Below are 15,231 nucleotides of genomic sequence, written 5' to 3' on the forward strand. Positions count from 1 at the left end.
GGAACCAACTCTACGGTACTTAACAACAAATAGGGTTTCCAAGGAGCAGCTGGTGGGTTTGAGCTGCCAACCTTGTGATTTGCAGTGCTCATACACAGCACCACATTGCTCATAGCAAACCCATGAGACAGAGTAATGCTGCCTGATAGGGTTGGTTTGTTTTATATTTTACGATGTATATTTTCACCAAAAATGAAAATTTAAAAACAATAATACAGACAGTTCCCATGTATTCCTCACTCAATTTTCCCCAATGGTAGTATCTTACAAAACCTGAGTATAATAAATATCACAACCAGGAAATTAACATACATAAATAGATACATAGCATTCCATTAGACAATGATTCCATATGATGCCTGTTTGTAGTCACACTCAATTCTCTTCATCCCACCCCTCCTTACCCTATGGCAACCTCTATTAATTTGTTCATTTCCAATAGTTTCATTATTTCAAGAATGTTATATAAATAGTATCATATCATATGTTGATATTGGCCTTTTTATTTCACATTTTTTTTTGTAAAGTAACATTTCATGCTATGAATATACCACAGGTTAATCATTCTCACATTGCTGGACATTGGTGTTGTTTCCAGTTTGGGCTACCATAAACATTCATGTATAAGTTTTTTGTGTGAACATACATTTTCAATTCTGTGGAACAAATGCATGTGACCCATTAGTTGCAAAGGTCTCTGGGTGATGCGAATGGATTGCTAACCTAAGCTTGGAAGTTGGAACCCACTCAGTGGCACCATGTAATAAAGGTCTGCAGATAAGCTTTCATAAAGATTGCTGTTTTTGTATGCCATCAAGTCAATTCTGATGCAGTGACTCTGTCCTATATGTTGTTTTTGGTAAGTACCATCAAGTCAGTTCCCACTCATAGTGACCCTGTATGGACTTTCTGAGAAGTGGCTGGTACGTTTGAACTGCCGACCTTGTAGTTAAAAATGACCTTTTGGCCCAGTTCTTGCCCTAAAGCATCACACTAGGACTCCTCTATCCTATATAACGAGCAGAATTGCCTCATAAGGTTTCCTAGACTGTGATCTTTATGGGAGGGGAAGACCAGATCTGTTCTCCCATGGAGTCGCTGGTGGGTTCAAACCACTGACCCTTTGTTTAGCAGTCAAATGCAGTATCAAGGCTTCTTTATTAAGATCACAGCCAAGAACACCTGTCCCATAGGATTTTCTTAACTATAATCTTTATGGAAGCTCATTGCCTGGTCCGTTTCTACTGCTGCCCACCACTGTAGTCAATCACAGAGATAGGGAGAAATCTAATCTAACCTTTATTAGCAGAAAGTGAGCATTCTGGAGGATGGAGAAAATAATTTCTCAAGATTGTCTGTCTGTCACAAAGAGCAGGCACATTATATAGGGTAAGTTACATTTGGATGTACACTTCATCTATTTTAACATAAAGACAGCATTATTTGGAAAAAGAAACAATAAGGCAATAAACTTCCTCATTCTATCTTTAGGGTCTCAGCTACTTAATTCCTGAGATAACTATCTGGGTGGGTTTGTCATTAAGTGCTGTCAAGTTGATTCTGACCGATAGCGACCCTGTATAGGGTTTCTAAGGAGCAGCTAGTGAGCTTGAACCTCCGACCTTGCAGTTCAAACGACTTTGAAGTCTGATGCATTAGTTCACAGCGCCACACCAGGACTCCTGGGTGGGTTTAAGCTTATCCTGTTCTTCTTGTCTAGTACTCCTTTTAGCACCAGAAGGTCATCTTAGCTAGTTGTTAAACTTCCTCATTTGCAGGTTACTCATTTGAGACCTAATGACTAAACTGACTCTATTTTGTTTAGGTCAGTCGATTCATGCTATCATTACCACACAGTTGCTATTGTTGTTATGAAGTGCTGTTGATTCAGTTCCAACCCATAGCTACCTTGTATAGGGTTTCTGAGGGGCAGCTGCTGAGCTTGAACTGCCAACCTTACAGTTCAAAGCCACTTTGAAGTCTGGCATATTTAACCCACAGCACCACTCCAGAACTCAACACAGTTGCTGTTGTTGTTGTTGTTGTTAGGTGTCATCGAGTCGGCACCCACTCATAGCGACCCTATGCACAGCAGAATGAAACAATATCCGATCCTGGGCCAACCTCACTACTGTTGAGGTTGAGTCCATCGATATTGCCACCTGTCCAATCCATCTCGTTGGGGGTCTTCCTCTTTTTCTTTGACCCTCCATCTTACCGAGCATGATATCCTTCTCCAGTGACTGTTTCCTCCGGACAATATGTCCAAAGTATGAGAGATGAAGCTTAGCCATACTGGCCTCCAAGGAGCACTCTGGCTGCACTTCTTCTAAAACAGATCTGTGGGTTCTTTTGGCAGCCCATGGCACTTTTAGTATTCTCCTCCAACACCGCAATTCAAAGGCATCAATTCTGCTATGATCTTCCTTATTCACTGTCCAGCTTTCGTATCCATATGAGGTTATTGAAAATACCATGGCTAGGTGGGTTCAAACTGCCAAACTCTTGGTTGGTAATCTCGTGTTCAACAGTTTGAGCCACCATGATTCCTTGTCTTAAAGATTGCTTATATAACTTTAAGTTTATTTATTGAAAATACTGATGGATGACTTTTGTTTGTGGACTTACTGATAAACCTTGTTAAGAAGACTCAGAAACACATTATTTTCTCACTAAGAAGCAACTCAGAAATGGAAATTTCTTTAACTCTAAGACCAAACACCAAACCCACTGCCATGGAGTTGTTTCTGACTCATAGCCACACTAGCAGGGTGCATCAAAGTGTTCCTTAGAGTTGCTGAGATAGTAAACCTATAGAGGAGTAGGCAGCCTCATTGTTCTTCTTCAGAGCGGCTGGTGGGATTGAACCACTGACTTTGTGGTTAGAGCCCACGATGCCACCAGGGCTCCTTCTTTATTTCTTGAATCTGTTACTTTCAGAATAAAGGCCCGTGTTTTACAAATAAGACTTTTTAATATCTTTATTTATTTATTTATTTACCTTTCTTTTTCATTTGAAAATAATACATTCCTATTGAGCGATTCTGTAGCATAAAATAGAATGGTCCCATAAGGAGCTCTGGCAGCGTAGTGGTTACGAATCGGGCTGCGAACCTTAAGGTCAACAGTTCGAAACTACCAGCCACTCCGCAGGAGAAAGATGAGGCATAAGAGGGTCGCTATGGGTCAGAACTGACTCGATGGCACTTAACAACAACAACATTGTATTCCTATGGAATCCGGGTGTGGTGATGTAGGTTGATGCACTGTACTACAAAGTCAGTTTGATCCACAAGGTCAGCAGTTCAAACTGACCAGCTGCTTCTTGGAAACCCTATACAGGGTAGCTATGGGTCAGAACCTATTCAATGGCACTTAACAACAACAACAACATTGTATTCCTGGAGTCATGGTGTGGCACTGTAGTATAAGCACTGGACCTTGAGGCCAGTTTGAGTGGAGCTGGTAATTCAAACTCACCAGCCACTCCTCAGAAAGCCTACATAGAGTCACTATGAGTCAGAATCAGCTTCAACGCACTTAACAACAGCATCACCAATTGCTAGAAATAAACCTGTAAATATCTTAAGTCCACATTATTTCACAGTTGTATTCTTTGTTTTATGTTGATGACTGTGTTTTAGTAACACGTTCCAAATTGTTAGCACTAGAAGGTCAGCAAGGTAAAATTAAAACTAGTAAATTAGAAGATTGTAAACACAGAATAAATTTCAGCCTCATGTAAATGCATGTGATTTCCATAATAAAGCCATTATTGTTGTTACTGGTGCATAGCAATAAAGACAAGACTGCAATTACAAAGAATAGAGACAATACAGCCCTCGAGTTTCTTAAAATATGGCAATTTAAATCATTGAAATCATATTTCCACTAAAAAAATAAAGAGATTTTTGTGTATCCTCGATGGGAATCTACTAACTCCCATTAGATTTTCTTAATGATATTCTTACTAAATGTCACATCCGCTTGCTGTTTTTCCTCTTTTCCACAAGCAATTTCTTTCACTAAAACCTTTTCAAATGACTTGTTTTTCACATTAGTGATACCTTGTTAATTTAAGTATTTAAATTAAGTCCTTGATGAGTTGATTTTTTTCCCCACTCCCACCCCCAAGCTACTAGGAGAACTTCTTCCTGACACAAGCATTGTCTTTTATATAGATATCCTTATTAGGCCCAGCAGTATTATTCAGAGCTGCTTTTTGTTGAAAACATTGAAATGATTCTGTGTTCTGTTAATTAATTCACTAATTAAGATAAGTTTCAGGAGGCCAGGTGTGGCACCATAAGATTTACACTGGACCACAAGGTCAGGTTGCTTTGAACCACAAGGTTGGCAGTTCAGATTTGCCAGCTGTTCCTTGGGAAACCTTATGCAGCATTACTATGAGTCAGAACTAACTTGATGGCACTCAACAACCACAACAATATAAGTTGCTAGAATTGCCAAACATAAATGCCCTACTTCGGTAAAAGTTGACTTGTACAGACAATAAGGAAGTTACTAATAGCTCACTAAAAGAGAAGTTGTAGCTTCAGGAAATATGAAATGAATGAGTTTTTAATTAAACGAGGTATTCATCTTTAAATGGAATTAATAGTTTGTTAATCAACCCTATTCCTCTTCCCCAACTTTCATCGTACCATACCTTTCACTACCCCTTCTCCTTGTGATCACTGTCACTCTAGGCCCTAAAGAGAATGAAAGGTACTTGCTAAGAGGTAGGTTTATCATAAAGCTGATGAAGGTATAAATTTTAAGATCACTTACTTGCCTGAGTCCTTTCCATGATCCTATACCTAGTTATGTTTTTGCAATTTTTTAAAGAACTCTTCCAACATTAATGTATAAGCTTCAGGCCCACATTTGGACATGCCTTTAAGATACATTTTTTTTTTTTTTTTCTTTTTCTCTGAAAGCATGTCTTGATCATGGTTGCACTGCTGGAAAGCCAGACTGGAATCTGTTGTTCAGTAGTTATGCAAAACTGGCTCTCTTCTGTGCAGGGGCTGTGATCTTGGATGCCTAGCTACCATAGTTTTCTGCAGAGTTCCAGAACAGCATGAGCCAGAGGTGTTTCTAGTCAGTACCAGTATACTCTTGACTTTTCCACTAGGCTTTCTGAACACAAAGCATTGACTTTTGGTATGCTTAGACCTAGACAATTAGAGAAACACATAAGACAAATCTTGAAAGATTGGCTCCTGGTTGCTCATACAAAGTGTTCATGTCCTTTTGTACTCTGCAAGAGCCTTAGACAAAATTTTGTATTTACACAGTGGAAACGAAGAGTACAATGACCAAACTTGATGCCTAATATTTGAAAAACTTTGTGAGACAATTTCATAAATGTTAAAGTACTTTTTTTCAGATGTAAAAATGAGTGTCTGGCCCTTTGCCAAGTTGTATGCTTTAATCAAACAAAATGAATTTTTATAAAAATCAAGTCAATTTTAATATATTTTCTTCAGCATTAACAACCATGGAATTATTCATTTGTATAAACTTTTCCTTATGTTTTTATTCTGACTTTTTCTTCTGCTGTTATAATAATTCATAAAATGTATGTATTTTTCTATGAAGGGCATATCTAAAAAAATTAATCAGCAGAATCCCTTCTAAAGCCTTCATTCATCTAAAAAAAAACAAAAAAGTGCTTAAGTTGCCCTTGCCTCTGGTCTTTCCTCATCTATTTCTTTTTCACTTTCTTCATCATTTCTTTCACATGTCTTCTTTTTGTGATTAAATCCTAAAGCTGTTACTTGATACCTAATAAAGTCTGTGTGCACAGGCTGGGGGTCATGCATGAGTTGTAAGAACCTCCATCATTATGAAGAGGACATTCAAGAATGGTGGGGTGCATGCAGCACAGCATGCGGTATGCAATTCTGAGTAGGTTGACCAGGGCATCCTTGTAGGGGAGGAGATGACAACAATGAAAAATTTACATACAGGGGAGCTGGTCAAACATATTAAGAGTAAGAAGAAAATGATTGTTCACTAACAGAGAGGGAGTCATAAATATGGAAAGGGAGAAAATTAGTTAATCCTGTGGGATTGGATGGGAATTGGAACTACTAGTAGGAAATAACAAATTTCATTTGCTGTTGTTGTTTAGTGCTGTCAAGCCAGTTCTGACTCATTGTGACCTTGTATAGGTTTCTGTGATAAATATAGAAATGTAGTTGTGTATGTGTACATGTGTGCATATATTCTCAAATTTTGTCTAAAGGAATGTCTGGGAGAAGCAGCACTTCAGTAGCGATGAGTACACCCACTTGACCAAGAAGTTCTTGGTTTCTAAATAACATTTGCCCTTGAAAGTAACCAGGACCAGTGAAGGGAAAATACAAGATAAACTTCAAATATATTGTTGAGGCAAAAAACAATGAAATATACACAGAATGATGGAATAACAGACACAGAAACCACCTTGAAGAGATTCCCACTAACTAAACCAAGAGCCATTTAGACATCAAAACAAATGATGACAATAATGTGTAACAACCTATTAAACAAAATAGAAATTCATGAGTTCATATTATTAAATGAATAAATAAAATAACCAGTAAAGAAAAGGGTATTACAATAGTTTCAAAGTAATGTCACATAAAATACTTAACAATTACAAAGAGAAAAAAGCTAATTTTACAGAGGAAAATCCCAACAGTCATTGCCTTAATCTAGTGACCAAAACACACTCTAGTAATGGGACAAATTGAAATCTATGCCATTCAATAGAATGCAATGAGAACAACATAGACTTTATTCTTTGATACTTCTGCCAAGGTTTATAATCTAAATTTCATCATGAAGGAACATTAGAAAAACTCAAGTATCATTATACTTCACAAGAGGACTGACTAGTAATCTTTCAAAGTGGCAGGGTCATGAAAGGCAAGGGCACACACAGGAACCATCTTGGATTAATAGAGACAACAGAAATGAATCTGCTATGCAAAGAGCGGTTCTAAACTGGATCATAATGATACTAAGGAAACTATAGAAATAACTGACAAATATTGAATGGAATCTGTGGATCATACTAATGTTGTGCTTTTAATTTTCTAGTTTGATAGTTATATTGTGCTTATATGGGAGAAAGTCTTATAAGAAATACATATGAAGTATTCAAAGATGATAGGGGATCAGATGGGCAATATTCAACTGTTACTGTTTAGGATTAGGAAAAAAAAAATTTATGTTTTACCATACTTAAAACTTTTCTATAAATTTGTTTCAAGTAAAATAAACTTTATGACTTGCTAATGTTTCATTTAGCTATTCAGATCTCCCGTGCATGTGAATTTTAGGTGCTAATTGATGATGGTAGGTAAATCTGGACTTTGAGATCTGTTATGAGAGTTGTCAGTGATATGATCTTTTAACAGTTTCTAGATGAGCTTCATTTTTGACTGCTAAGATCTGATTCATTTCTAAATATCATATGACTCTTCACTTTAAATATTAAAATACCCTCTGTCAGGTTACTATTTTATGGCCCAAATATGAAAGAAAATTCCGGAGGAAAAAAAAAATGGAAAGAATAATGAAATCTTTTGCCTTGAAAAAATATTTTCTGAAAACTATTGAAACAAATTGCATGAGAAAAATGATGGGTGAAAAAAAAGCTTACTGTTGATAGGAATGTTGTTGCTGTTGTTACGAAGTGCCGTCGAGTCAGTTCTGACCCATAGCGACCCTGTATAGGGTTTCCAAGGAGCAACTGGTGAGCTTGAACTGCTGACCATGCAGTTCCAACAGCTTTGCAGTTTGGCGCATTGACCCACAGCGCCACACCAGGACTCAGTTGATAGGAATCCATCAGTCAATTCATGACAAAAACTTTCTGTATGATTGAAAAACATAGATTCATCTCTTTTTTTCTGCCAGAGAAGCTACCAATTCTTGTAGCTAAGTTTAAGCGCAGAGATGAAATGACTGTAGATAGGAATACATCAGTCATTTCATCTCTGCTTTTTAACTTAGCTACAAGAATTGGCAGCTTCTGTGGCAGAAAAAAGAGATGAATCTATGTTTTTCAATCATACAGAAAGTTTTTGTCATGAATTCCTAGAACTATTGCTGATCATCATTAAACCTTAAACCAAAAACTTCCCCTAATGTCTTCTTTAAACCAACCAATTGTTTAGCTTAATTAATAAAGAACGTCTGCCTTGAGTATTGGGCTCTTTTAAAGAACCATCTTTGTGGGATGAAATTGGCAACAGCAATTCAAAGGTTAGATACAAAGCTTAGAGGGCAGTGAGCTTATGTTAATAAGCGTGGTTGTTGTTAAGTACCGTGGAGTCTGCTCCAACTCATAGTGACCCTGCACAGGGTTTCCGAGGCTGTAACTCTTTACGGGAGCAGAATGCCTATCTTTATCCCGCGGAACCGCTTGTAGTTTCAAACTGTTGACCTTGAGGTTGGCAGCCCGACTCGTAACCACTACACTACCAGAGCTCCTAAATAAGTGTGGAGAAAGTCCTAAAAAGAAAGTGACATGGTGGCATAATTTGAAGAATACAATCAATGTCACTGAATTGTGCATGTAGAAATTGTTGATGTGTTCTGCTGTGTTTGTTTTCAACAAGAACAACAACAAACTAAAATAAATTTTAAAATAAGAAAATATGTGGTAGCTGTGAATCCTGGTGTTGTGCCATGAGGTCAGTTTGAACTGTAAGGTTGGTGGTTCAAACTTGCTAGCTACTCCTTGGAAACCCTATACAGGGTTGCTGTTAGTCAAAACCGACTCCGTGGCACTTAACAACAACAACAACAATGTATTAATATCAGGAGCACCTTTCTGCCTACAATTTTTTGGTGGAACTCTAGTAAGGAGATTTTCACATTCAGTCAGTCTTCCACTGGGATTGATACATTATTTCATCTCCATAGTTGTTGTGACATTTCCTAAACATTCCAGTAGGTGGTAGTCTAGGAGAAGAACAGCTTTCCTTCCCCACTCCCAACCCCCCTTGCCAACCTGCAAACTCATTTGCAAAAGAGAAAGGAAGTAGAATCAGCAATGTTGCTTTCTTTTTTCTGGCACAAGAATGGGATTTCCAAGCTTGTTCTTTTAGAATGAGTATCTAAACTTAATGAGTGTCCAAAAAAGAAGCAAAAAAAAAAAAAAAAAATTGTGTGTGTGTATATGTGTGTGTGACTATGCAGTGTTCTGAAACCCAAAATTATTTTTCTTTTATGATTTCTAGAAATTCCACTGGTTTTATGTCTCTTCGCCCTGATTTCCATGACATGGCTTTGGGGAGGACTCCATGTGGCTTACAGACACTTCTGGATGTTGGCCCTATTTGTCATTTTCAACAGTCTGCAGGTAAGGCTTCCTTCAGTTATGAATGATACACATTCATCCTAATGAACACAATGTAGATTTTTTATTCTAAACAGTAAAGTGCACACAGTGATATTGCAGAGAGCTATAAAATGATTATGGGGCTAAACACAGAATTTTGGACTACATTGACAATTCCAACCCAGAGTGAACAATTAGAGTAGAACTTCCCCATAGAATTCCTGATGCTTTAAATCTTTACAGAAGCAGACTGCTATAGTTTTCTCCTGTTCAGTGACTAGAGGGTTTGAACCAACAACCTTTAGGATAGCAAGCCAATGTTTAACCCACTGTGCTACCAGGGATCCTTTTTAAGCAATAGGAATCCATCAAAGTTGGATTTTTTAATTAAATGTTGTTAGTGTGGGAGTGACATGTTTATATCAACTAAGTCTTCAGAAAGATACTTGGAACCCAATAGGAAAGTATATAGAAAAGAATAGTAGTTCTATGCAGGAAGAGCAGCTAGTTGTCTGTTATCATTGTAATTGTGTTGTGAAGTGCCATTGAATTGGTTCCAACTTGTAGAGACACTGTATAGAGTTTCCAAGAGAAAGCTGGTGGATTTGAACCGCCAACCTTATAGTTCACAGTCTATTGTCATAGTACAGATTATAAATGGTCAAACATTGTACCTGGGAATACAAAGTAGGTAAAAGGCTTATAAGATATTGTAGAGATAAACTAATGAAACTTTTTATATCCCCAGTTACAATCAAGTTGATTCCTTTATGTCAACTTTGTGTGTATCAGAATAGAACTATGCTCCATAGGGTTTTCAAAGGCAATTTTTTCTGAGGCACCAGGCTCTTCTTCCAAGATGCCTGCTGGTGAATCCAAACCTCCATCCTTTTGGTTAGCAACTAAACATGTTTGTACCATCAAGGATTACAAACGAATCTTAGATAGTCAGTTATGTCTATTTTGAGAGAACAAAGTCACTTACCAGTGTCTAGCTTGGGTGAATGGCAGGGCACTGGCACCTCTAGTCAAAATGGAGAATATTGAAGGAAGAGATTTCAGGGAATATTTAGTGCAGGTTAGTGAGTTGGATTATGCCATTGGAAATGCAGATCCAGAATGTAAAAGAGAGGTCAGAGTTTCAAACTCACCAGCCACTCCTTACAAACCCTATAAAGGGTCTCTATGAGTTGGAAACAACGCTATGGCACTTAACAACAGCAACAGAGATACAAATGTTTTAACAACTAGGTTTAGGGACGGTTAGAGAAAGAAATTGTGAATAAGTGATCAGAGAGTTTAGGAAAAACAAGGATAGGGCCATTTGAAACTGTGAGAAAGGAAAGCTTCAAAAATACTTTACAGGAGCAGATGTGGTCTGGTGTTTCCTCCAAACTGTGACCTGCATCAGAACCGTGATGAGGACTTGTTACAACACAGATCCTTGGGCTTCACCCCCAGCATTTGTGATATAGTTGGTCTGGGTGGAGTTTGAGAATTTGCATTTCTACAAGTACCTGGGTGTTGCCAGACTGGAAGCTAGAGAGAGAGAACTACTGGTCTAGTGGGAGGTGATCTTAAATCTGCTAATCTCTACTGGAATCTTGGCTAATTACTGAATTTTATTTCCTTCAGCTGTGAAATGGAGATAAATACTGTTTAGGGTTACAGTTTGATTTAATTAAATGACATAATGCATATAAAGCAAGTGTACAGGACATGTCCACAAAGAGTTGTTAGTCATTTTATTTAAGAAATTTAACAAAGAATGCACGGACAGAAAGTTGTAGCTTAGGAAGAGAGGTTGTTTAGTTCGAGAGAAGTGGGTTTTTTTTTCATTGTTTTTTAACTTGTTTTGAAAAGTACCAATAAAGAAAGTGAAGAACAGCAAGTAGAGAGAAGACTTGTCAGGAGAAGATACTGGAGGAGACAAGGAAAACAAAGAAGTGGTGGAGAATGTTTGAGAGAGGCATAAAGATATTTTGTTTTGTTTTCTCAGAGGCTGAAGGAAAAAAGGAAGGAATGGTGAACATGAAAACTACTCAGGACTTGAAAGAATGGGAAATTGGTGGCATTTACATCTAATGCCCTTTCTTTTTATTGAAAGGCAGGAAGCAAGGTCATTTGCTATGAGACAATGGCTTGAAAGCTTGAGGTTAAAATAGTACAAGGTATGGAGTAGCTCTAGGTAGTAAGTCAATAAAATATGGTGAGTTAGAAGATGGGCAAGAAACAAAGTGCTTAGAGAGAAATCATTGGCGTTCAACAGAAGTTGGAAACCTTAAATCTGTTATTGAACCAGTCTTCAGAAATTAAATAAGTTAAACCTTAAAAATACTTGGATAATGGTTGTCAATGTAACCTATAAAACCACACATACTTGAAGAAAGTTGTTGAGCTTTCACGGTGCTCCATTTTTATTTTTTTATTTTTTTTTCTGTAAAGAAATAAGATTGCTGAGCATTGTATAATTCCATAAAGGATCAACATTTTCAACCCAATTGACCTTTTATTAGGTCACCATGGGTTAGAATCTACTCCATGGCAAATGTTATTTTGTTTGTTTGTTTAATGTATAATTCCAATGGCTTTGGAGTGCTTCCTTTTTTGCTCAATAGGTTTTCTTTCTTCACTGAGCCTCTTGGCCACTACTAATGCAAGACTCGCCTTCTAATAGTTTACCAGCCCCAGCAGACAAATTCTATGAAGAAATTGAATTGCCTCCAGCTTGGGTCTTATCCTGTCCAAGAACCGAACTAGTGATGACAAATACTCTGGTCAGGCCTGGGGCCTGAACAAAAGAATTGTGGAAAGAATGGAGCTGATTTCACAAAAACTACATGGAATAGAATTCTCACCAGTAGAAATGATTGTTGCATCAGTAGAAGAGAACACAGTACTGGGCAGGCAAAAGCAATAGATGTCGACCAAACAGTTTTTTGTTCATGGATATGTTTAGACAAGACCAAGGATAGTTATTGGTAAACTATTAAACTATTATGTTGTTAGTGCCGTTGAGTCAGTTCCATCCCATAGCGACCCTGTATAGGATTTCTGAGGAGTGCATGGTGAGCCTGAACTGTCGACCTTGTGGTTCAAACCAACCTTGTAGTCCAGCGCATTAATCCACAGCACCACACCAGAAATTTTATATGGTATTAGTTTTTATTATGAATATATTTGGAATCCATTTTTAAATCAAACATCTCTGTATTATCCACAAGAATTTTATAAGGGTCTGTAATTTTTTTTTTTTTTTAATTCCTGATCTGTTAATCCAATATTGGATTTTCTTAGCCTCTGTCAAAAAATAACAAAAATAATCAGTTAATTGAGTTTGGCATTACTTAGTGAATTCATGCTAATATTTATAGATCTCAGCTTTCTTTTTAAAACAACTTTTACTTGTGAATTTAGTGAAGGTTTATAGAGCAGATCATCATTTTTACATTAAAAAAAATCATATATGTTGCTTCATTACAATGGTTGTAATCCCCTTCATGTACCAACAATTAACGGTATTTACCGCTCTTCTAGCGGAGGAAAAGTGAAGAGAGCGGGAGATAGGGAGGAATGTTATTGCTATTACAATCCTCCCTGTTTCTCGCTATCTTCTCTTTTCTTTTGCTAACGTCCCACTTGTATATTGTCTAACCTGACACCCATGTTAACATGTATATACCCTCTAGTCCACTGTAACCATCATAGATTGCTTCTTTTATCAAGAAAACCTTTTTTTAACATTTCTCATCATTGGTCTCATACAATTTTTGTCCTTTTGTGATTGACTAATTTCACTCACTCAGCATAATATCCTCCAGGTTCATCCATGTTGTGAGGTGCTTCACAGATTCAGTTATTTTTTTCAATGTTGCGTAGTACTCCGTTGTGTGTATTTGTGCAAAAATGTGTTTAACCATTCTTCTGTTGATGGGCATTTAGGTTGTCTCCATCGTTTTGTTGTGTCTTTTGTAGACAGCATATTGAAGGATCCTGTTTTCTTATCCAGTCTGCTTTCTATGCCTCTTGACTGGTTCATTTAATCCATTTACATTCAGTGTAATTATCAATAAGTAGGAATTGATTGCTGTCATTATTCTGTGTTCTTTTTTTGTGGTGCTGCTGTTTTGTTTCACACAATTTTCTATGTGCAATTCATTCTGTTTGTGGGTTTTCTTTTAATTTCTCGTTTGTTAATGCTTACTAAATCTTTCTGATTTTCCTCTTTTTTACATTTTGATATTCAGGTGTATTTTCTTTGAGGTTACCCTGTAATTTATTATTTTTTCCCCTTCTTAAAACAGTCTGTTTTTCCTTGAAATCTATTTGACTTCTTTACCATTTGGAATTTCTGTATCTACACTATTCTTTCTTTTTGCTTTGTAGTTGACTTTATTATAAATTGGTATCTCTGATTCCTTATTTTCATTCTTGTAGGATTGTTTTAATTTAAATACTTCTATATCTGGATTGAATTTGTGGTATGGTGCTGTGGGTTAATGTGTCAGACTGCAAAGTTGTTTGAACTGCAAGGTTGGTAGTTCAAGCTCACCAGCTGCTTCTTGGAAACCCTATACAGGGTCGCTATGGGTCAAAATCAACTAGATGGCACTTAACAACAACAATATCTGGATTGAGTTCTGGGTGGTGTTGTCATGTATGATGATCTCATGTTTTTGTCTGCTTCTGTGGGTTCTCAGTCCAAAGAACACCATTTAGCATTTTTTTGGAATGTTAGTCTGGTCATTACAAATTCCTTTAATTTCTGATTATCAGGAAACATCCTAACATTGCTGTTGCATTTGAGGATCAGCTTTGTGGGGTGTATGATTCTTTATTGGCAATTTTTTTTCTTTCAAAGTTTTGCATATGTCATCCCATTGTCTTCTTGCCTACATGGTTTCTTCTGAAAAAAAAAAAAAAATCAGAGCTTAATCTTACTGGTTCTCCTTTGCAGATAACTTTTAATTTTTCCTGAATGCTCTCAGGATTCTTCCTTGTTTTTGTTTTAGGAAAGCTTAATTATGATATGTTTTGGTGATTTTCTTTTAGGAGCTATGTTATTTGGGTCTCATTCAGCTTTTTGCATGCTTATCTTCTTGTCTTTCATGACATTAGGGAAGTGTTCTTCCAATAAATCTTTAGCAATTTTTCTTTGCTTTATATTTTCTTTTCCTGTTCTGGAATTCTGAGTACCCATAAGTTTTTCCTTCCATATAACTCTGAGGCTTTCTTTGGATGTTTTCATTCTCTTTTCTGATTGCCCTTCTAGCATACTAGTATTGAGAGATTTATCTTCAAGCTCAGTAATTGCTTCTAATGTACTCTATTGCCCTTTCAATGTATTGTCCATTTCTGAGATCTTCATATCAATCATCTGGATTTCTAACTGCAGGTTTTGTGTTGTTTCAAAACTTGCATTTATTTTGTCTGTTTGTTCTTGTAATGTTCCTCAGAAATGTTTTCTGACTCTGCATCTTGGTAGTTTGTTTGAGATATTCTCTCTTGGTTCATAAGCTAAAGTTGTATGTTGTCTCTGGGGCAATGGCAGGGTTGTCTTATTTGTATTTAATTTATGATTGTATGTTAATGTGTTCTTAGTCTACTACCAACTGTCTCTTTTGGATGTAGTAAGAGAATGGAAGTATATACTCTGTTCTCGTTCACTATTCATGCACCTCAGTTTAGGATGGTTTGGCTGGGGTTAACTGCTGATTATTGTTGATCAGGTGTTATATGAGCTGGTATTGACTCTTTCCTTGTGGTTGGAGCTGCACAGTGTTTAGTTGTGGCTGGGCTGTATGGGCACGAATGCTGTCTCCTGTAGCTTGGAAAAGGAAAAACTTCAACCCCTCACACATACATAAAAACAAAACAGAATAAACATA

The 15,231-nt window shown here is 37.0% G+C and overlaps 1 protein-coding gene across 1 annotated transcript in view; it reads left to right on the top strand.

Moving 5' to 3' along the window:
• Nucleotides 1-15,231, top strand: part of GPR98 (G protein-coupled receptor 98) — a 962,819-nt gene that overhangs the window by 834,171 nt on the left and 113,417 nt on the right. The window contains 1 exon segment of the mRNA XM_006875701.1: nt 9,243-9,364. Coding sequence (XP_006875763.1) covers nt 9,243-9,364 — 122 coding nt within the window.

This window comes from Chrysochloris asiatica, unplaced genomic scaffold (assembly GCF_000296735.1).
Source record: "Chrysochloris asiatica unplaced genomic scaffold, ChrAsi1.0 scaffold00336, whole genome shotgun sequence".
Lineage (NCBI taxonomy): Eukaryota > Metazoa > Chordata > Mammalia > Afrosoricida > Chrysochloridae > Chrysochloris > Chrysochloris asiatica.